At 43.9% G+C, this 21,546-nt stretch overlaps 1 protein-coding gene across 3 annotated transcripts in view; it reads left to right on the top strand.

Moving 5' to 3' along the window:
* Positions 1-21,546, top strand: part of LOC134351437 (protein arginine N-methyltransferase 1-like) — a 135,755-nt gene that overhangs the window by 29,925 nt on the left and 84,284 nt on the right. For all 3 annotated transcript variants that reach the window (XM_063057558.1, XM_063057557.1, XM_063057556.1), the window contains exons 2-4: positions 8,778-9,074; positions 10,880-11,035; positions 14,325-14,388. In XM_063057558.1, the coding sequence (XP_062913628.1) occupies positions 8,778-9,074; positions 10,880-11,035; positions 14,325-14,388 (517 nt within the window). The remainder of the gene's footprint in view (positions 1-8,777; positions 9,075-10,879; positions 11,036-14,324; positions 14,389-21,546) is intronic.

Raw genomic sequence — 21,546 nt, 5'->3', positions numbered from 1 at the left:
AGAACGATGATGAGACAGAGTATTGAGAGGAAGTGGAGCGGCTGGTGGATGTGGTGTGAGTAAACAACCTAAGACTGAACATAGAGAAGACAAAAGAAATCATTGTAGACTTCAGGAAGGTACCCCACCAAGAGTACTCAAACAGTATTGTAATTGCTGTAAGAATTAATTAAGTGGTTTATGTGTTTAAGCCTGTATTTAAACTAGTGTCACTGCTGGGATTAAGTTTTGGTGCAATTCGAAGAGAATTCTTGTGTTCTGAGCAGGGTGGATATACGCAGCCCAGATGAATTGCTGATTAGAGTGCTAAATTCAGTTAAAGTATTAGGGACACTCATTGAATGATGGTTTATCAATCAGCGGGTAAAGATGCGGTATTCCAGACTCTCTCTCTCTGGCTATCCATCGCATCGGATGATGATGGTTCCTCTCAGTCAGTTAGTGGGGTGGTACCCCACTCCTTAGAAAGGAACAGCATATGCGTGAGTAGATTTTAGGTGAGTAGGGGTTTGCACAGTTCCAGACCCACCCTCTCGACATCCCCTCCTGAATCCAGCGGATTGGTGGTGTCCAAGACCAGGCATATAGATGAGGGTAGTGTAGTGGATGTGATATACATGGATTTTCGTAAGGTTCCACACGGTAGGCCTATTCAGAAAGTCAGAAGGCATGGGATCCAGGGAAGTTTGGCCAGGTGGATTCAGAATTGGCTTGCCTGCAGAAGGCAGAGGGTCGTGGTGGAGGGAGTATATTCGGATTGGAGGGTTGTGACTGGTGGTGTCCCAAAAGGATCGGTTTTGGGACCTCTACTTTTCGTGATTTTTATTAACGACCTGGATGTGGGGTTAGAAGGGTGGGTTGGCAAGTTTCCAGACGACACAAATGTTGGTGATGTTGTGGATAGTGTAGTGGATTGTCGGAAGATTACAGAGAGACATTGATAGGATGCAGAAGTGGGCTGAGAAGTGGCAGATGGAGTTCAATCCAGAGAAGTGTGAGGTGGTACACTTTGGAAGGACAAACTCCAAGGCAGAGTACAAAGTAAATGGCAGGATACTTGGTAGTGTGGAGGAACAGAGGGATCTCGGGGTACATGTCCACAGATCCCTGAAAGTTGCCTCACAGGTGGATAGGGTAGTTAAGAAAGCTTATGGGGTGTTAGCTTTCATAAGTCGAGGGATAAAGTTTAAGAGTCGCGAGGTAATGATACAGCTCTATAAAGCTCTGATTACGCCACACTTGGAGTACTGTGTCCTGTTCTGGTCGCCTCACTATAAGAAGGATGTGGAAGCATTGGAAAGGGTACAGAGGAGATTTACCAGGATGCTGCCTGGTTTAGAGAGAATGGATTATGAACAGAGATTAAGGGAGCTAGGGCTTTACTCTTTGGAGAGGAGGAGGATGAGAGGAGACATGATAGAGGTGTACAAGATAATAAGAGGAATAGATAGAGTGGATAGCCAGCGCCTCTTCCCCCGGGCACCACTGCTAAATACAAGAGGACATGGCTTTAAGGTAAGGGGTGGGAAGTTCAAGGGGGATATTAGAGGAAGGTTTTTTACTCAGAGAGTGGTTGGTGCGTGGAATGCACTGCCTGAGTCAGTGGTGGAGGCAGATACACTAGTGAAGTTTAAGAGACTACTAGACAGGTATATGGAGGAATCTAAGGTGGGGGCTTATACGGGAGGCAGGGTTTGAAGGTCGGCACAACATTGTGGGCTGAAGGGCCTGTACTGTGCTGTACTATTCTATGTTCTATGTTCTTTGTTGCCAAGTTTGTAGATGATACGGAGATTGTTGGAGGGGCAGATAGTGTTGAAGAAACGGGTAATATGCAGAAGGTCTTAGACAGATTAGGAGAATAGGCAAGAAAGTGACAAATGAAATACAGTGTTGGAAAATGCATGGTCATATACAGTACTTTGGTAGAAGAAATAAATGTGCAGAAATAAATGAAAATCCAATTCTGAGATGCAAAGGGACTTGGGAATCCTTGCAACACACATCAAAGTTGCTGGTGAACGCAGCAGGCCAGGCAGCATCTCTAGGAAGAGGTACAGTCGACGTTTCAGGCCGAGACCCTTCGTCAGGACTATCCTGGTGAATCCTTGTGCAGAATTTCCCTGAGTTTAGCTTGCATACTGAGTCGATTCTGAGGAAGGCAAATGTAATGTTAATATTTATTTCAAGTGCTCTAGAATATAAGAGCAGAGATATGATGCTGAAGCTTTATAAATAGGAGCAGGAGTCGGCCATCTGGCCCGTTGAGCCTGATCCACCATTCAATAAGATCATGGCTGATCTGTCCATGGACTCATCTCCACCTCCTGCCTTTCCCCCATAATCCTTAATTCCCCTACTATGCGAAAATCTATCCAACCTTGTCCTAAATATATTTACTAAGGTAGCCTCCACTGCTTCATTGGTCAGAGAATTTCACAGATTCACCACTCTCTGGGAAAAGCAGTTCCTCCTCATCTCCGTCCTAAATCTATTCCCCCGAATCTTGAGGCTATGTCTCCTAGTTCTAATCTCACCTACAAGTGGAAACAACTTTCCTGCCTCTATCTTATCTATCCCTTTCATAATTTTATATGTTTCTATAAGATTTCTTCTCATCCAGCAAGTACAGTCCCAGGCGACTCAATCTCTCCTCATAGTCTAACCCCCTCATCTCTGGAATCAACCTGGTGAACCACCTCTGCACTGCCTCCAAAGCCAGTATATCCTTCCTGAAGTAAGGAGACCAGAGCTGCAAGCTGTACTCCAGGTGCAGCCTCACCAGTACCCTGTACAGTTGCAGCATAACCTCCCTGCACTTAAATTCAATCCCTCTAGCAATGAAGGCCAATATTCCAACTCTGAGATTTATCTTCTCCAAATTGCCATAAAATACAGTAAAGTAGAAAGGTGGTTGAAAGAAATACATCAATTCCATCCCCCGCTGCATGAAAAGTGGAAACAAAAACTTACAGACTCCAAAGCCCTGCCCCTCCCAACCTCTCCCTCGCACAAAAACAAACAGGTCACCCACTTGTAGAAACAACAGCTAGAACACCAAACCCCAAACCCCCAGCCCGCCAATTGGCAACAGGAAAGAATGGGCGAGAATAAAAAAATAAAATAGAACTGAAAGAGGCCAATATGAACTATGGTCCAATCCATATAACTCAGAATTTCGATAATATCTCTGAGAGCATTAGGACCCAGCAGCCAGCGACTCAAACCACTGTTCCCTCCGATGTTGGCTACTCAACACCAGTGGCCCCACCAAGGCAGTGGTAGGTAGAGATTGGAAAGACTGGGTCCTGGAGCAAAGTAGGTGAGAGATGAGATGATAGTCACGTGGCATCCATGGTGAGTTGGTAAGCTGGATACAAGATGAGTTAATCATGGCAGAGTGTGGGGAATGTCTGATTGAAGGTTTATGTCTGGTTATGTTCCTCAAGGATCAGTGTGGGATCTCTTGTCTGTGATGGATATAAATTAACTGGATGATTGGGTAGTTTGATTGGTATGTTGGTAGTTGACATGAAAATTGGTGGAGTGTTGTATTTTGGGGAAGGCTGTTCGAAGATGATCAAACAGTTCTCTTGTTTAATAAAATGGATCTTTAATCTCACAATCAACATCATTATGATTTTGCATCATATTGTCTTACTGCTCTACATTTTCTCTATAACTGTTTCATAGAAACATAGCAAATCGACTGCACAATACAGGCCCTTTGGCCCACAGAGTTGTGCCGAACATGTCCCCACCTTAGAAATTACTAGGCTTATCTATAGCCCTCTATTTTATTAAGCTCCATGTACCTATCGAAAAGTCTCTTAGAAGACCCTATCATATCCGCCTCCACCACCATTGTCGGCAGCCTATTCCATGCACTCACCACTCTCTGCGTAAAAAAAACTCACCCTTGACGTCTCCTCTCTACCTACTCCCCAGCATCTTAAACCTGTGTCCTCTTGTGGCAACCATTTCAGCCCTGGGAAAAAGCCTCTGACTATCCACACAATCAATGCCTCTCATCATCTAATACACCTCTATCAGGTCACCTCTCATCCTCCGTCGCTCCAAGGAGAAAAGGTCGAGTTCACTCAACCTATTCTCATAAGGCATGCTCCCCAATCCAGGCTACATCCTTGTAAATCTCCTCTGCACCCTTTCGATGGTTCCACACCTTTCCTGTAGTGAGGCGACCAGAACTGAGCACAGTACTCCAAGTGTGGTCTAACCAGGGTCCGATATAGCTGCAACATTACTTCTCGGCTCCTAAATTCAATTCCACGATTGATGAAGGCCAATACATCGTATGCCTTCTTAACCACAGAGTCAATATGCGTCGCTGCTTTGAGTGTCCTGTGGACTCAGACCCAAAGATCCCTCCGATCCTCCACGCTGCCAAGAGTCATACCATTAATACTATATTCTGCCATCATATTTGACCTACCAAAATGAACCATTTCACACTTATCTGGGTTGAACTCCATCTGCCACTTCTCAGCCCAGTTTTGCATCCTATCAATGTCCCCACTGTAACTTCTGACAGCTCTCCACTCTATCCACAACACTTCCAACCTTTGTGTCATCAGCAAACTTTCTAACCCATCCCTCCACTTCTTCATCCAGGTCATTTATAAAAAATCACGAAGAGTAAATGTCCCAGAACAGATCCCTGAAAAACACCACTGGTGACTGTCCTCCATGCAGAATATGACCCGTCTACAACCACTCTTTGCCTTCTGTGGGCAAGCCAGTTCTGGATCCACAAAGCAATGTCCCCTTGGATCCCATGCCTCCTTACTTTCTCAATAAGCCTTGCATGGAGTACCTTATCAAAAGCCTTGCTGAAATCTATATACACTACATCAACTGCTCTTCCTTCATCAATGTGTTTAGTCACATCGTCAAAAAATTCAATCAGGCTCGTAAGGCACAACCTGCCCTTGACAAAGCCATGCTGACTATTCCTAATCATATTATATCCCTCCAAGTGTTAATAAATCCTGCCTCTCTAGATCTTCTCCATCATCTTACCAACCACTGAAGTAAGACTCACTGGTCTATAATTTCCTGGGCTATCTCTACTCCCTTTCTTGAATAAACAAACAACATCCGCAACCCTCCAATCCTCCGGAACCTCTCCCATCCCCATTGATGATGCAAAGATCATCACCAGAGGCTCAGCAATCTCCTTCCTCACCTCCCACAGTAGCCTGGGGTACTTATTTATTCGGTCCTGGTGACTCATCCAACTTGATGCTTTCCAAAAGCTCCAGCACATCCTCTTTCTTAATATCACACCCATCACATCCTGGACATCACCTGTTCCAACTCCTTCCTTCTGGTAGGTGCTTTAGATCACTGAATGCCAGGACGAATAAGTAAAAGAACAGTTTATTTCCGTATGCCATCAGTCTTATGAACACTTGAATTTTAGTCTATTATAAACCAAGTCCACCTGTACATACACAGGTATACCTCATTGTATATAGTTCAAGATTATTTGCACTATTGTTTTGTTTGCTTTTGGATTCTGTACAGTGAGAGCTCAGGGAAACCGGCATCAAATTCTTTGTATGTGTCCACATACTTGGTGATAATAAAGGATTCTGATTCTGATCTACATGCTGAAGCTTTTCAGTCCGCTGCAAGTCATCACTACAATCAACAAGATCCTTTTCCATAGTGAATACTGAAGTAAAGTATTCATTAAGTACCTCTGCTATTTCCTCCGGTACCATACATACTTTCCCACTGTCACACTTGATAGGTCCTATTCTTTCACGTCTTATCCTCTTGCTCTTCACATACTGTAGAATGCCTTGGGGTTTTCCTTAATCCTGCCCGCCAAGGCCTTCTTATGGCCCCTTCAGGCTCTCCTAATTTCTTTCTCAAGCTCCTTCCTATTAGCCTTATAATCTTCTAGATCTCTAACATTACATTGCTCTCTGAACCTTTTGTAAGCTTTTCTTTTCTTCTTGAATAGATTTATTACAGCCTTTGTACACCACAGTTCCTGTACCCTACCATAACTTCCCTGTTTCATTGGAAAGTACCTATGCAGAACTCCACACAAATATCCCCTGAATATTTGCCACATTTCTTCCATACTTTTCCCTGAGAACATCTGTTTCCAATTTAAGCCTCCAATTTCCTGCTTGAAAGCCTCATAATTCCCCTTACTACAATTAAACCCTTTTCTAACTTGTCTTTTCCTCTCTCTCTCCAATGCTATTGTAAAGGAGATAGAATTATGATCATTATCTCCAAAATGTTTTCCCACTGAGAGATATGGCACCTGACCAGGTTCATTTCCCAATACCAAATCAAGTACAGCCTCTCCTCTTGTAGGCTTATCTACATATTGTGTCAAGAAACCTTCCTGATCATACCTAACAAACTCCACCCCATCTAAACCCCTTGCACTAGGGAGATGCCAATCGATATTTGGGAAATTAAAATCTCCCATCAGGACAACTTTCCAAGATTTGTTTCCCTATCTGCTCCTCGATATCCCTCTTACTATTGGGCGGCCTATATATTCACTTTATTCTGCACTCTATTACTGTTTTACCGTGGTCTATCTCAATGCACTGTGTAATAATTTAATCTGTATAAACAGTAAGCAAAACAAGTTTTTCACTGTATCTTGGTACCTGGGAGAATAATAAACCAAATCACTAATTTGCAGTTTGTCAAAGAATGCAGCGGAATAATTCAGAATTTAATCCAGATAGATATGAGGTTTTGTGATTTGAAATAACAAGTATAAGAGGGAAGTGTACAGTAAATGGTGGTATTCTAAGAAATATTGATTTGTACTGTAATACAAGCAGCATTTACAGGCATTTAGACAGACACGTAAAAACTTAGGGAGTGGAGAGATATGCATCATATGCTGGCAGGTTTGATTGGTGAAGATATGGAGGGCCAAAGGCCCTTTCTGGCTCTTTGTTCAATGACTGTATAAGAAGCATGGACAGGGAGGACAGCCAGAGTCTGTCTCCCATGGGAGGAGGGTCTAAAACTAGAAGGGTTAAGTTTAAGGTGAGAAGGAGGAGGTTTAAATGGGCCCTACAGGGTAAATTTTCCACACAGATTATGTTTCCAGAATGAGCTGTCAGAGGAGGTGGCGGAGGCAGGAACAGTAACAACATTTAAGTCACATCTGAACAAATACTTGAATGAGCAGGGCACAGGGGGAGGTGGAATTAATACAGGCACGTGGAATTAGTTCAAAATAAATTTATTATAAAACTACGTATTCTGTACATTACCAATATACAACATTGAGATTCATTTTCTTGCAGACATTCACAGTTGAACAAATAAATAAAGTAGAATCTATATAAAAAAAACTACACACAGCCAAAGATGGATGAACAACCAATGTGCAAGTGAAGGCAAACTGTGCAAATAGGTTTCAATGGGTTCATTTAATGTCAGAGGAACGTATACAATATACATCCTGAAATTCTTTTACTTCACAAACATCCATGTAAACAGAGGAGTGCCCCAAAAATGATAGTTAAAACATTGGAACCCCAAATCCCCCCTCCCACGCACAAGCAGCACAAGGCAACGACCCCCCAGCAAAAAGCATCAGTGCCTTCCACCAAGCACGCATGCGTGCAGCAAGCATCAATAAAGACACAGACTTGCAGTACCCCAAAAACTATTCGTTCACCTGCTAATTCAACATACCACAGGCTCTTTCTCTTCCTAATAAGTTTCACAGTGAGAGGGGAGACATAACAAACGAATTGCTGATTTACGATGTTAAATGTCTGTTGTGTCACTTTTTTGAAGCTCTGCACCCTGAGAATCGACCCCAGAAAGGCACAGCTCTTCGGACACACAACCCCCGGCAGCTAACCCGCTGCTCCCGATGTTCTGTGCTCTGCCACGACGTCCCACGATGTCTCACCGGCCTAGAATCAGCATGTCTCCAGAGCCACAGAAATCCAAAATCCTGAAGGTGCATTCGCACCATCTTGACTTCCCTCCATGTAATTTCATAAATAATACTGAGAACATGAGTTGTGAAGTCCTTGAAATTGAGGCCATAGGTTGTGGAATCAGTTCAATCTGAGGTGAGTGAAGTTATTCACACTGGTTCAGGAGCCTGATGGTTGAAGGGTAATAACTGTTCCTGGACCTGGCGGTGTGGGCCTAAGGCTTCTGTACCTCCTTCCCAATGACAGCAACAAGAAGAGGGCATGGCATGGATAAGGACGCTGCTTTCTTGTGGCAGCACTCCTTGTAGATGTGCTGAATGGTGGGGAGGGCTTTTCCTGTGATGGACTGGGCTGCATCTACCACTTTCTGTAGGCTTTCCTGTTCTTGGGCATTGGTGTTTCCGTATCAGACTGGTGCATCCAGTGAGGATAAGGATGGAATTCTCCTTGATGAGTACTTCTATTGGTGTTCACTAGAGAGAAGGACATGGCTGATGGAGAGATTGGGGGTGGATAGGTTGATATTCCAGGGTATGTCATTGTGAGGAAAGAGATGGTGTTGAATCTCATTAAAAGATAAATGTTCCCCGTTCCAGGTGGGGATCTATTGCAGATTATTAAGACAGGCAAGGGGAAGATTGCCGGGTTTTTCCTACATGAATGTGGGTTGTTCTTGGTGAAGTCCAAATAATGCTGAGATTAAACATGATAAATTCGCTGCAGGTCTAAGTTGCCCAATCACATTTTGCTGTTTGAATATTCACTTATGACTCACTTTCACACTTTATGAAATCGATTATTTTCTTAAAACAGGTGTCCAGTGATTCCTCAGAGCCCTTAACGATTACACAGCCAGATCAGTCGATTGGAACTACACAGCAATCACAGTCACCGACTCGGACAGTGACCGAGACGACAGACCAGAAGGTCACTCAGACCCTGGTGCAGACAACAGGGCAGACAACAGACACAGCGGCACAAACAGTGATCCAGGAATTTCCTCAGGCAGGTTGTCTGCAGACAGGCCAAGAAGCAAAACTTTTCACTCCAGATGAAATGACTTCAAGAGATTACTACTTCGATTCTTACGCACATTTTGGCATCCATGAGGTAAAGGTTCATCTTTTGTGTGAAAGTTCAAAACCAGAGCAAATGTTCACCTGTGACCTGGGAAATCACTGCCCTTTCTAAACCCAATTCATCTGGGGTTTCAAACCCTTCATGATTGCTTCCCATCCATTCAAAAATTTGGCGGGAGTGTGAAAAATAAATTTTGAAATGTACAAGTAAAGCTAATACCTGACGTACAAATATGTAAGAAAAATACAAAGCTTCAACCGATTATAAAATGAATTATACAGAAGAAAGCTCAATTCCTGCTGATACCATACTAACCTTACAATCATTGCAAAAATATCAAGATGAATCATACAATCAAAAATATTAATCACAAGTTAATAAGCACAAGAAATTCTACAGATCCAGAGAAGCACACAAGATGCTGGAGAAACTTAACAGATTCTGCAGTGGTCCTCCGGCGTTTTGTGTGTGCTAATCACAAGTCAACTGCAGTTTTAATTACACTTTTATACAATAATGTCATTGCAATATTTTTGAATGATTGAATGAAAAATATTTGCCATAGTGACCTCTGATATATTTAAAACACCTATTATTCAGATCTTTTTGTGGGAAATGAGGAAATGGGGGGGGGGAGAGACAGATTGAGGGACTGAGGGGAAGGGTGGGGAGAGGCAGAGACAGTAGGGGGGAGGAAGAGGGTAGGATGTAAAGTTTGAATAAGCTCGAGCATTGGAACTTGCTTGCTATTCCTCCCTGCTTCTCAATTCTTCACCTTCTGACTCCAACTGGGAACTACTAGTGGGTGTAAAGGAGGATTCAAAGATCCAACAGCAGGGGTGGACAGGGTAATGAGGGGCTGCTCTGCTCTGTGAGCCTGAGGTGGGATGAGATACATCTATTGGGTTTTGTCTACCAGTGCCTTTCAGAGAGCTATTCTTTCCTGATTTGGCCTGTATGTGACTCCAGACATGCTCCCTGGTGTGAGTGTTTTGTCAAGCCTGCCACTCACTCAGATAGACTATTGTCACCACATTGAAACCAAATGTTGACCTTAGACACAAAGGTAAGACATGGCAAAGTTACTGGCAAACTTGTAGAACTTTCCTGACAAACATCTGGGTGACTACTGGTGTCTAACCTGGAGAGTTGTCCTACAGATCAATCACACAACGGTCTCTCAAATTCACGGTTATTAGATTACTTTTTCACCCCAGGGAGATAGATGAACCGTGGTGTATAGACAGGACGGTGCTGGGAAAAACCTGATACCCACGAAGTTTAATGGTGTCAAGCAGATCATGGACAGGGACCCATTGTCACCAAGGACCAGGGACACTGAATCACCGAGGACTGGGGGCACAGAGTCACCGAGGAGTGAAGGCTCAGCTCAACAGTTTTATGTTCTAAAATCCTGGCAAACAGTCTCCCTTAATAAACTCAAGCCCCAATACCCAGGAACACTCGCACTAATGAACATCCACTCCTCAATTACTGCACTAGTAATCTTTTGCTCCCCATGCACTTGCCTAACTAGTACCCATTCCTTTCTTCATGTGTGGTTTTTACATTTATGAACTTCTGGATTATGTTGAATTCTGTATCTTTTCTTTTACTCAGTTAAATTATCCTGATTGATACAGAGGTATTTGACATTAATATTGTGCTGAGAGAAGTGGTAGGTTCTCACCTCAAACAGAACCTCCCACCTGCCAGCTCTATCATCCAATCCCATCGTTCCTTAACCTGAGTTACTAATAGACCAATCAGAACCCCTCTGTTTGTATGCTGGCTTCACCACAAGGTAACTAACTATTTGCGTTCTTTGACCTCAGGAAATGTTAAAAGATGAAATCCGAACCCTAACGTATCGGAATTCCATCTACCACAACAAACACGTGTTTAAGGACAAGACGGTGCTGGATGTGGGCAGTGGAACAGGAATATTAGCAATGTTCGCAGCCAAAGCAGGAGCTAAGAAAGTGTTTGGGGTGAGTACTTGAGACTGTTCATGCACTTTCTGTTGAGACTGCTGAGTACACTGGACTGTGATCATAAAGTTTTCCAGCTAATCCTGTGTGTTTATATTTGGCTTGTATCTCTTTAGACCTTTCCATTCCACAAGCCTCTCCGTGTCTTTTAAGTGTTGAAATTATACCCACCTCTACCGTTTCCTCTGGCACATTGTCCCACACCCACCGCCCTCGGGCAAAAATCTTGCCTCCTAGACCTCCTTTAATTCTGTCCCCTCACCTTAAACCTGTGCTCCATAGTCATTGTCTTCCCTGATAAAAAAAAATGTGTCCATTCACCCTATGTAAATAGTAGGGGATAGAGGATCCAGTGAGATGAAGGAACTGAGGGAAATACATGTTAGTAGGGAAGTGGTGTTAGGTAAATTGAAGGGATTAAAGGCAGATAAATCCCCAGGGCCAGATGGTCTGCATCCCAGAGTGCTTAAGGAAGTAGCCCAAGAAATAGTGGATGCATTAGTGATAATTTTTCAAAACTCTTTAGATTCTGGACTAGTTCCTGAGGATTGGAGGGTGGCTAATGTAACCCCACTTTTTAAAAAATGAGGGAGAGAGAAACCGGGGAATTATAGACCGGTTAGCCTAACATCGGTGGTGGGGAAACTGCTAGAGTCAGTTATCAAAGATGTGATAACAGCACATTTGGAAAGCGGTGAAATGATCGGACAAAGTCAGCATGGATTTGTGAAAGGAAAATCATGTCTGACGAATCTCATAGAATTTTTTGAGGATGTAACTAGTAGAGTGGATGGGGAGAACCAGTGGATGTGGTATATTTGGATTTTCAAAAGGCTTTTGACAAGGTCCCACACAGGAGATTAGTGTGCAAACTTAAAGCACACGGTATTGGGGGTAAGGTATTGATGTGGATAGAGAATTGGTTGGCAGACAGGAAGCAAAGAGTGGGAATAAACGGGACCTTTTCAGAATGGCAGGCAGTGACTAGTGGGGTACCGCAAGGCTCAGTGCTGGGATCCCAGTTGTTTACAATATATATTAATGACTTGGATGAGGGAATTAAATGCAGCATCTCCAAGTTTGCGGATGACACGAAGCTGGGCGGCAGTGTTAGCTGTGAGGAGGATGCTAAGAGGATGCAGGGTGACTTGGATAGGTTAGGTGAGTGGGCAAATTCATGGCAGATGCAATTTAATGTGGATAAATGTGAAGTTATCCACTTTGGTGGCAAAAACAGGAAAACAGATTATTATCTGAATGGTGGCAGATTAGGAAAAGGGGAGGTGCAACGAGACCTGGGTGTCATTATACACCAGTCATTGAAAGTGGACATGCAGGTACAGCAGGCGGTGAAAAAGGCGAATGGTATGCTGGCATTTATAGCAAGAGGATTCGAGTACAAGAGCAGGGAGGTACTACTGCAGTTGTACAAGACCTTGGTGAGACCACACCTGGAGTATTGTGTGCAGTTTTGTTCCCCTAATCTGAGGAAAGACATCCTTGCCATAGAGGGAGTACAAAGAAGGTTCACCAGATTGATTCCTGGGATGGCAGGACTTTCATATGATGAAAGACGGGATGAACTGGGCTTATACTCGTTGGAATTTAGAAGATTAAGGGGGGATCTGATTGAAACGTATAAAATCCTAAAGGGATTGGACAGGCTAGATGCAGGAAGATTGTTCCCGATGTTGGGGAAGCCCAGAACGAGGGGTCACAGTTTGAGGATAAAGGGGAAGCCTTTTGGGACCGAGATTAGGAGGAACTTCTTCACACAGAGAGTGGTGAATCTGTGGAATTGTCTGCCACAGGAAACAGTTGAGGCCAGTTCATTGGCTATATTTAAGAAGGAGTTAGATATGGCCCTTGTGGCTAAAGGGATCAGGGGGTATGGAGGGAAGGCTGGTACAGGGTTCTGAGTTGGATGATCAGCCATGATCATACTGAATGGCGGTGCAGTCTCGAAGGGCCGAATGGCCTACTCCTGCACCTCTTTTCTATGTTTCTATGTACACCCTTACATATGATTTCCTATGCACACGGTCATGCGGACTGTCCATAATCAGTCCTGGTCTCTCCAAATGCTTGTAGATCCTGTCCCTCAGAATCTCCTCCAGTATCTTTCCCATTACTGGTGATGGGCTCACTAGTCTCTAGTTTCATGGTTTGTCCTTGCAACCTTTCTTAAATAAATTAAGACACCCTCCAGTCTTCCATTCTTTCATATTTATTCTGAAATGGGTGCGTGTGGTGAGGGGAGGGGGAGAGAATCTGGTCACCCATGATTCTTGCTGCAGTTGTTCGGTCATCCCATTGTAGTACTGAAAGAAACAGTAATGTCTCTGGCCAAGTAGCCCCCGTACAGCCACACAGTGGCCTTTACCTGACAATGTGCGGGACAAATCCAATCAGCTAATTTCTGCACAGTCTACTCTCAATCAATGGAAAGGGGATGGCATGAATTCTCCATATCACTGATACTGATTTTGGGTCACTCCAGACCTCAATGCAGCCTTGATCCTAAGAACTGAATTGCAGACCTGAGCCGCAGTAACAAAGCCAACTGTAGCATAGAGGACTCATATAAAATAGGAGTAAAACTGTTCCAGGGGTTCCATAAAGAAAGATCAGTGTGGTCATTGGTGATCAATCATTGTGTTCCCAGACTAAAAAAAAACATGGAAAGCATTCAATTCACTACCTTCGATTCTCTTAGCATTAGGAAGTATAATATCTCCCTCATAAACATGTTTCCTGATTTCAAACATGAGAAAATCTGTAGATGCTAGAAATCCAAAGCAACATGCACCAAATGCTGGAGGAACTTAGCAAGCCAGGCAACATCTATGGAAAAGAGTAAACAGTATTACCTTTTCCCCTTGCCACCCATGGTACAGAATTCCACAGGTTTACCATGCTCCGGGAGAAGAAGTTTCCACCCTGCACGTGAGGCTGTAAGCTGTGACATGAACCTATTTTCTTCCTTTCTAGTCCCTGTCCTCACACACGTCAGAGGCAGTGGCAGGAGTTTGGTTCTTGCATGCCTGTCTCAGTCACTGGAACTGATGGTAGAATTAGGTGTGATACCATCAGCCTCCAAATACTGGCTGTTTCTCGCATTGACATTGGCTTCCATTTTGCTTTAGCAGATTGTGGCATTTGACCCATTACCTTGAAGCTGAAGTGCTCAGTGATTACAGACTTCAATGGAAATGCTGGGGTTCTTTTCAAATTGTGTATTCAGATCCAAGTTCAAGGCCTCTGATGTCCTTTCTCTTTTGTGCTTCAGATTGAATGTTCCAGCATCTCTGATTATTCTGAGAAGATTATCAAAGCAAACCACCTGGATAACAGTAAGGAAATTACTTGCCTTAATTTTCCATTGCCCACCCTGCCCGTGGGAACTTGGACCAGGCACTCTCTCCCCAGTAGATTATCAATGTAATTGACACTTTCCATTGTCATTCTCCTGAGTAATCAGCATGTGTAAACTCACCTCTGCCTTACCAATAGAATATTTTTATATTCACTCGGCGGTGTAGACTTCCCAGGCAAAGCCAACAGTTAGTTGCTGATCCATTCTTACCCATCTGCCATCTTGAGCCACAGTGGTCTTTCATATGCGGGTACATTCACAATGCTATTAGGGAGAGTGCTAAGACCGTAAGACATAGAAACACAACTAAGCCATTCAGTCCATTAAGCCTGTCTGCCTTTCACCAAGACTAATCTATTAACCCCCTCAATTCCATTCCCCTGTCTTCTCCCCATAAATCTGATGCCCTGACTAATCAAGAACCTATCAAATTCCACTGTAAATATTCTTAATAATTTGGCCTCCACTGCCAGAATTTTCTTCCAGGATGTGTTATAGAACATAGAACATAGAATAGTACAGCACAGTACAGGCTCTTCGGCCCACAATGTTGTGCTGATCCTCAAACCCTGTCTCCCATATACCCCCCCACCTTAAATTCCTCCATATACCTGTCTAGTAGTCTCTTAAACTTCACTAGTGTATCTGCCTCCACCCAGGATCTCGACCCAGCGACAGCAATAGATTTCCAAGACAGGACAGTCATTGTGTCAAACAGCGTGGAAACAGACCCAATGGTCCGAGTCCATGCTGACAACAGCATATTGCCTGGTAGTGCCAGATGCCCATTTTCAGCTCATTAAATCTCCATGTCCCTCCCCTCCATGTACCTCCCCATGTCCCTTCCCTTCATAAGACTATAAAATATAGGAACTGAAGTAGGCCATTCGGCCCATCGTGTCTGCTCTGCCATTCAATCATGGGCTGATCCAATTCTTCCAGTCATCTCCACTCCCATGCCTTCTCCCCATACCCTTTGATGCCTTGTCTAATCAAGAACCTATCTATCTCTGCCTTAAATGCACCCAATGACTTGGCCTCCACAGCCACTCATGGCAACAAATTCCACAGATTTACCACCCTCTGACTAATGTAATTTTTCTGTTCTAAATGGACGTCCTTCAATCCTGAAGTCATGCCTTCTTGTCTGAGACTCCCCTACCTTGGGAAATAACTTTGCCATATCTAATCTGTTCAGGCCTTTCAACATTAGGAATGTTTCTACGAGATCCCCCCTCATTCTCCTGAACTCCAGGGAATACAGCCCAAGAGCTGCCAGACATTCCTCATATGGTAACCCTTTCATTCCTGGAATCATTCTCATGAATCTTCTCTGAACCCTCTCCAATATCAGTATATTCTTTCTAAAATAAGGAGCCCAAAACTGCGCACAATACTCCAAGTGTGGTCTCACGAGTGCCTTACAGAGCCTCAACATCACATCCCTGCTTTTATATTTTATACCTTTAGAAATGAATGGCAACATTGCATTTGCCTTCTTCACCAGCGACTCAACCTGGAGGTTAACCTTTAGGTTATCTTGCACAAGCACCCCCAAGTCCCTTTGCATCTCTGCATTTTGAATTCTCTCCCCATCTAAATAATAGTCTGCCCATTTATTTCTTCCACCAAAGCGTATGACCGTACACTTTCCAACATTGTATTTCATTTGCTACTTCTTTGCCCAATCCCCTAAACTATCTAAGTCTCTCTGCAGGCTCTCTGTTTCCTCAACAGTACCCGCTCCTCCACCTATCTTTGTATCATCGGCAAATTTAGCCACAAGTCCATTAATCCATTAATCCCATAATCCAAATCATTGACATACATCGTAAAAAGCAGTGGTCCCAACACTGACCCCTGTGGAACTCCACTGGTAACCGGCAGCCAGCCAGAATAGAATCCCTTTATTCCCACTCTCTGTTTTCTGCCGATCAGCCAACGCTCCACCCATGATAGTAACTTCCCTGTAATTCCATAGGTCTTATCTTGCTAAGCAGTCTCATGTACGGCACCTTGTCAAAGGCCTTCTGAAAATCCAAGTACACCACATCTCCTTTGTCTACCCTGCTTGTAATTTCCTCAAAAAATTGCAGTAGGTTAGTCAGGCAGGATTTTCCTTTCAGGAAATCATGCTGGCTTTGGCCCATCTTGTCATGTGCCTCCAGGTACTCCGTAATCTCATCCCTAACAATTGATTCCAGCAACTTCCCAACCACTGATATCAGGCTAACAGGTCTATAGTTTCCTTTCTGCTGCCTCCCACCCTTCTTAAATATTGGAGTAACATTTGCAATTTTCCAGTCATCCAGTACAATGCCAGAATCTATTGATTCTTGAAAGATCATTGTTAATGCCTCCTCATTCTCTCCAGCTACTTCCTTCAGAACCTGAGTGTGCATTCCATCAGGTCCAGGAGATTTATCCTCTCTCAGACCATTAAACTTCCTGAGCACCTTCTCAGTTGTACTTTTCAATGCACATACTACACTTCCTTGACACTCTTGAATGTCTGGTATACTGCAGATGTCTTCCACTGTGAAGAATGATGCAAAATACGCATCCAATTCCTCTGCCATCTCTGCATCTCTCATTACAATATCTCCATTGTCATTTTCTATTGGTCCTATATCTACCCTCAACTCTCTTTTACCCTTTATATACTTAAAAAAGCTTTTAGTATCTTCTTTGATATTAGTCACAGCTTCCTTTCATAATTCATCTTTTCCTTCCTAATGACCTTCTTAGTTTCCTTCTGCAAGTTTTTAAATGCTTCCCAATCCTCTATTTTCCCACTAGCTTTGGCTTCCTTGTATGCCCTCTCTTTTGCTTTTACTTTGGCTCTGACTTCACTTGTCAGCCACTGTAGTGTCCTTCTTCCAACTGAAAATTTCTTCTTATTTGGCATATATCTGTCTTGCACTTCCCTCATTTTTCTCAGAAACTCCAGCCATTGCTGCTCCGCTGTTCTTCCTGCTCGTGTCTCTTTCCAGTCGACCTTGGCCATTTCTACTCTCATGCCATTGTAATTTCCTTTATTCTGCTAAAATACCGACGCATTGGAATTTAGTTTCTCCTTCTCAAATTTCAAAGTGAACTCAATCATATTGTGTTCACTGTTCCCTAAGGAACCTTAAGATCTCTTATCACCTCCAGATCATTGCACAACACCCAGTCCAGTGCAGCCGATCCCCTAGTGGGCTCAACAACAAGCTGTTCTAAAAAGCAATCCCTTAGACATTCTACAAGTTCTCTCTCTTGAGGTCCAGTACTGGTCTGGTTTTCCCAATCCATTTCAGGTTAAAATCCCCAACGATTATCATGACATTGCCCTTTTGACAGGCCTGTTATATCTTCTTCTGTAATTTGTAATCCGCATCTCAGCTGCTGTATGGAGGCCTGTATACAACTGCCATTAGGGTCCTTTTACCCTTGCCATTTCTTAACTCAACCCATAGAGACTCTGCACCTTCTGATCCTGTGTCAACGCTTTCTAATGACTTAATATTATTTCTTATACATGGGGCCACACCACTCCCTCTGTCTACTAACCTATCTTTCCGATACACCGTATATCTTTGGATGTTCAGCTCCCAATGGCAGCCATCCTTTAGCCAAGTTTCAGAGATGGCCACAAAGTCATACTTGCCAATCTGTAGCTGAATTTCAAGATTGTCCATTTTATTTCTTATGCTGCGTGCATTCAAATATAACACTTTCAGTATTTGTTGCTTGCTGTTGTAAATTATCCTACTGTGTGTGATTATGCCTCATCTCCTGCCTGTCCTTTCTATCATCTCTGTTGCACGCTATCTTAGATTTATTTTTGTTTTCCCCCTCCTCAGCCCTATTACTCTAGTTCCCATCCCCCTGCCAAATTAGTTTAACGCCTCCCTAACAGCTCTATTAACCTGCCTGCTGGGATATTGGACCCCTTTGGGTTCAGGTGTAACCTGTCCTTTTTGTGCAGGTCATATCTCCCTCAAAAGAGGCCCCAATGATCCAGGAACCCGTCCATGTTCTGGTACCACTCCCCAATTCTTTCTCTGCTACTTTGAGGATGCCTGCACTGTGGAGAGCTCGTCAATTTCTGCAATTTTGCCCATAACTTCCACCCCAACCTCACATTCACTTGCTCCACCTCCAATAACGACACCTCTTCCTGCCCTGTCCGATGCAAGGGGGCTGTCCCTTCCTCCCAGTTTCTCTGGAATTGGAATTGGTTTATTATTGTTACATGTACTGAGATACAATGAGAAGCTTGTCTAGCATACTATTCATACAGATCAGATCATTACACCGTGCATTGAGGTAGTACAAGGTAAAACAATAACAATGCAGAATAAAGTTGAACAGCTACAGAGAAAGTGCAGTGCAGATAAACAATTAAGTCCACAATCATAATGAGGTAGATAGTAAGATTTCCGGAAGACAAAAAGGCATAGGAGCAGAATTGGACCATTCAGACAATTGATTCGAAGAGATAGAGAACTTCGCACAGGTCAGGGAGACGAACTTAAAAAAGGAGCATTTTACGGGGCTCAGCGCATTAGAATAGTGGGTATGACTACGAGGCCAGTTTTCTGTTCTGGGTGTCGGATGTGGGATGTCCGGGAGAATTCCAGCTTCCCTGATGGCCACGTCTGCGCCAGGTGCATCGAGCTGCAGCTCCAGTTCCCTTTGTCTTGTGAGGGAGAGTGAGGATATCATAGACAGGAGATACAGGCAGGTAGTCAGCCCGGGGCCACAGGAGGCGGATAAATGGGTGACTGTCAGGAAAGGGAAGGGAGGGTGTCAGGTAGTGGAGAGCACCCCTAGTGGGAAGCAACAGTGGCTGTGCCTCTGGTCCTGTGGCTCAGACGTGTAAGGAAAGGAATAGGACAGCAGTGGTAAGAAGAGACTCTACAGTTGGGGGGACAGATAGGCGATTTTGTGGACGCAAAAAAGAAACAAGGATGGTAGTTTGCCTCTCAGGTGCTAGGATTCGTGATGTTTCTGATCGTGTCCACAATATCCTGAAGTGGGAGAGTGAGCAGACAGAGGTAGTGGTACATATTGATACCAACAACATCGGTAGAAAAAGAGGGGAGGTTCTGAAAGCAGAATACCGGGAGTTAGGAAGGAAGCTGAGAAGCAGGACCTCAAAGGTAGTAATTTCAGGATTGCTACCTGTACCATGGGACAATGAATACAGAGATAGAACGAGGTGGAGGATAAATGCGTGGCTGAAGGATTGGAGCATGGGGCAGGGATTCAGAGTTTTGGATCATTGGGACCTCTTCTGGGGTAGGTGTGACCTGTACAAAAAGAATAGGTTGCACTTGAATCCGAAGGGGATCAATATCCTGGCGGGGAGGTTTGCTAATGCTATTGGGGAGGGTTTAAACTAAATCTGCAGGGGAGTAGGAACCGAAGTGATGAGGTAGAGGATGGGAGGTTGGAGCACAAGTAGAGACAGCTTGTAGGGAGTTTGTGAGGAAGGACAGGCAGATGTTAGAGCAGAGATGCACTCAGTCTGATGGTTTGAGATATGTCTATTTTAATGCAAGGAGTATCATAAACAAGGCAGATGAACTTAGAGCGTGGATCAATACGTGGAACTGACATTGTGGCCATTACAGAGATTTGGATGTCTCGGGCAGGAATGGCTGCTGAGTGTGCCACGCTTTAGATGTTTCAAAAAGAACAGAGAGGGAGGCAAAAGAGCTGGGGGCACGGCATTGCTAATTAGGGATATAGTGTCACGGCTGCAGAAAATGAGGAAGTCATGGAGGGATGGTCTACTGAGTCAGTGTGGGTGGAAGTCAGAAACAGGAAAGAGGCAATAACTCTACTGGGTGTTTTTTATAGACTCCCCAATAGTAACAGGGATATCAAGGAGCAGATAGGGAGGCAGATTCTGGAACAGTGCAATAAAAGGGTTGCTGTGATGGGAGATTTTAACTTTCATAGTATTGATTGGCATCTCCTTAGCACAAGGGGTTTAGATGAGGTGGAATTTGTTAGGTGTGTTCAGGAAGGTTTCCTGACGCAACATGTAGATAAGCCAACTAGAGGAGAGGCTGTACTTGATCTGGTATTAGGAAATGAACCTGGTTAGGTATCAGATCTCTCGGTGAGAGAGCATTTTGGTGGGAGTGACGACAACGCTATCTCCTTCACCATAGCGCTGGAGAGGGATAGGAGCAGACAATTTGGGAAAACATTTAATTGGGGTAGGGGGAAATATGATGCTTTTCGGCAGGAACTTGGGAGCATAAATTGGGAGCAGATGTTCTCAGGGTAATGCACGGCAGAAATGTGGCAAATGTTTAGGGAAATTTGCATGGAGTTCTGCATAGGTATATTCCATTGAGGCAGGGAAAGGCTGGTAGGGTTAAAGAACTATGGTGTGCAACGTATGTAGAAAATCTAGTTAAGAAGAAAAAAAAACTTATGTAGCCCCCTGGTAATCCTCAGGCTCGGTCAGCTCACTTTCATCTAGGGGGAGCTGTCTTCGGCCCCGCCAAACTGGGTAATCAAGTTTGTGTGGATGCTGTGTGATGTACCCCCACCCCGCCAAATAACAGACAATACACCATATGCGATTAAATGATTACACTTTTTAGATCTTACTGGAACTATGTAATTAATAGAAATAAAATATAAAAGGAAAGTAAAAGGCGCCAAACTTATCAAAGTTCAACCACTTCGTGCACAACAGTTGGAGCTCAATTAACGGAGTCTTCTTTCCACCATTTGATCCTCGCCGACCTCCTCGACCCGCCACCTGGGACCAACCACGGTGGTCGACCAGACGCTCCATACGAGTTTGTCTTCATCTCTTCTCCTCGCTGAAGACCCAGGGCCTCGGACTCCCACTCGGGGTCCGTCCCACCGCCCAGCTTACAGCATCGTATCTCCTCTTTCTGTCCCCATCGCGCCTTCTGCCTCAAAGCCCACGCAAACAATAGCTTACAGACACACAATAAAGAATAACATCTATCCCAATTGGTTAGCAAATGAATACAATTTTCTTATCAGTAATTATAAACCAAACAAGCTGCGAGAGAGAAGCACTTTCTCAGCAGTTAACATAACAAAGAAGCCATTTTATTCTAACATAAAAAAGAAGCCATATTTATTAGCCTTAGCA

This window comes from Mobula hypostoma, chromosome 9, assembly GCF_963921235.1.
Source record: "Mobula hypostoma chromosome 9, sMobHyp1.1, whole genome shotgun sequence".
Taxonomy (NCBI): domain Eukaryota; kingdom Metazoa; phylum Chordata; class Chondrichthyes; order Myliobatiformes; family Myliobatidae; genus Mobula; species Mobula hypostoma.
The sequence above is the reverse complement of the archived record's forward strand: the minus strand, read 5'-3'. Positions and strand labels throughout refer to the sequence as shown.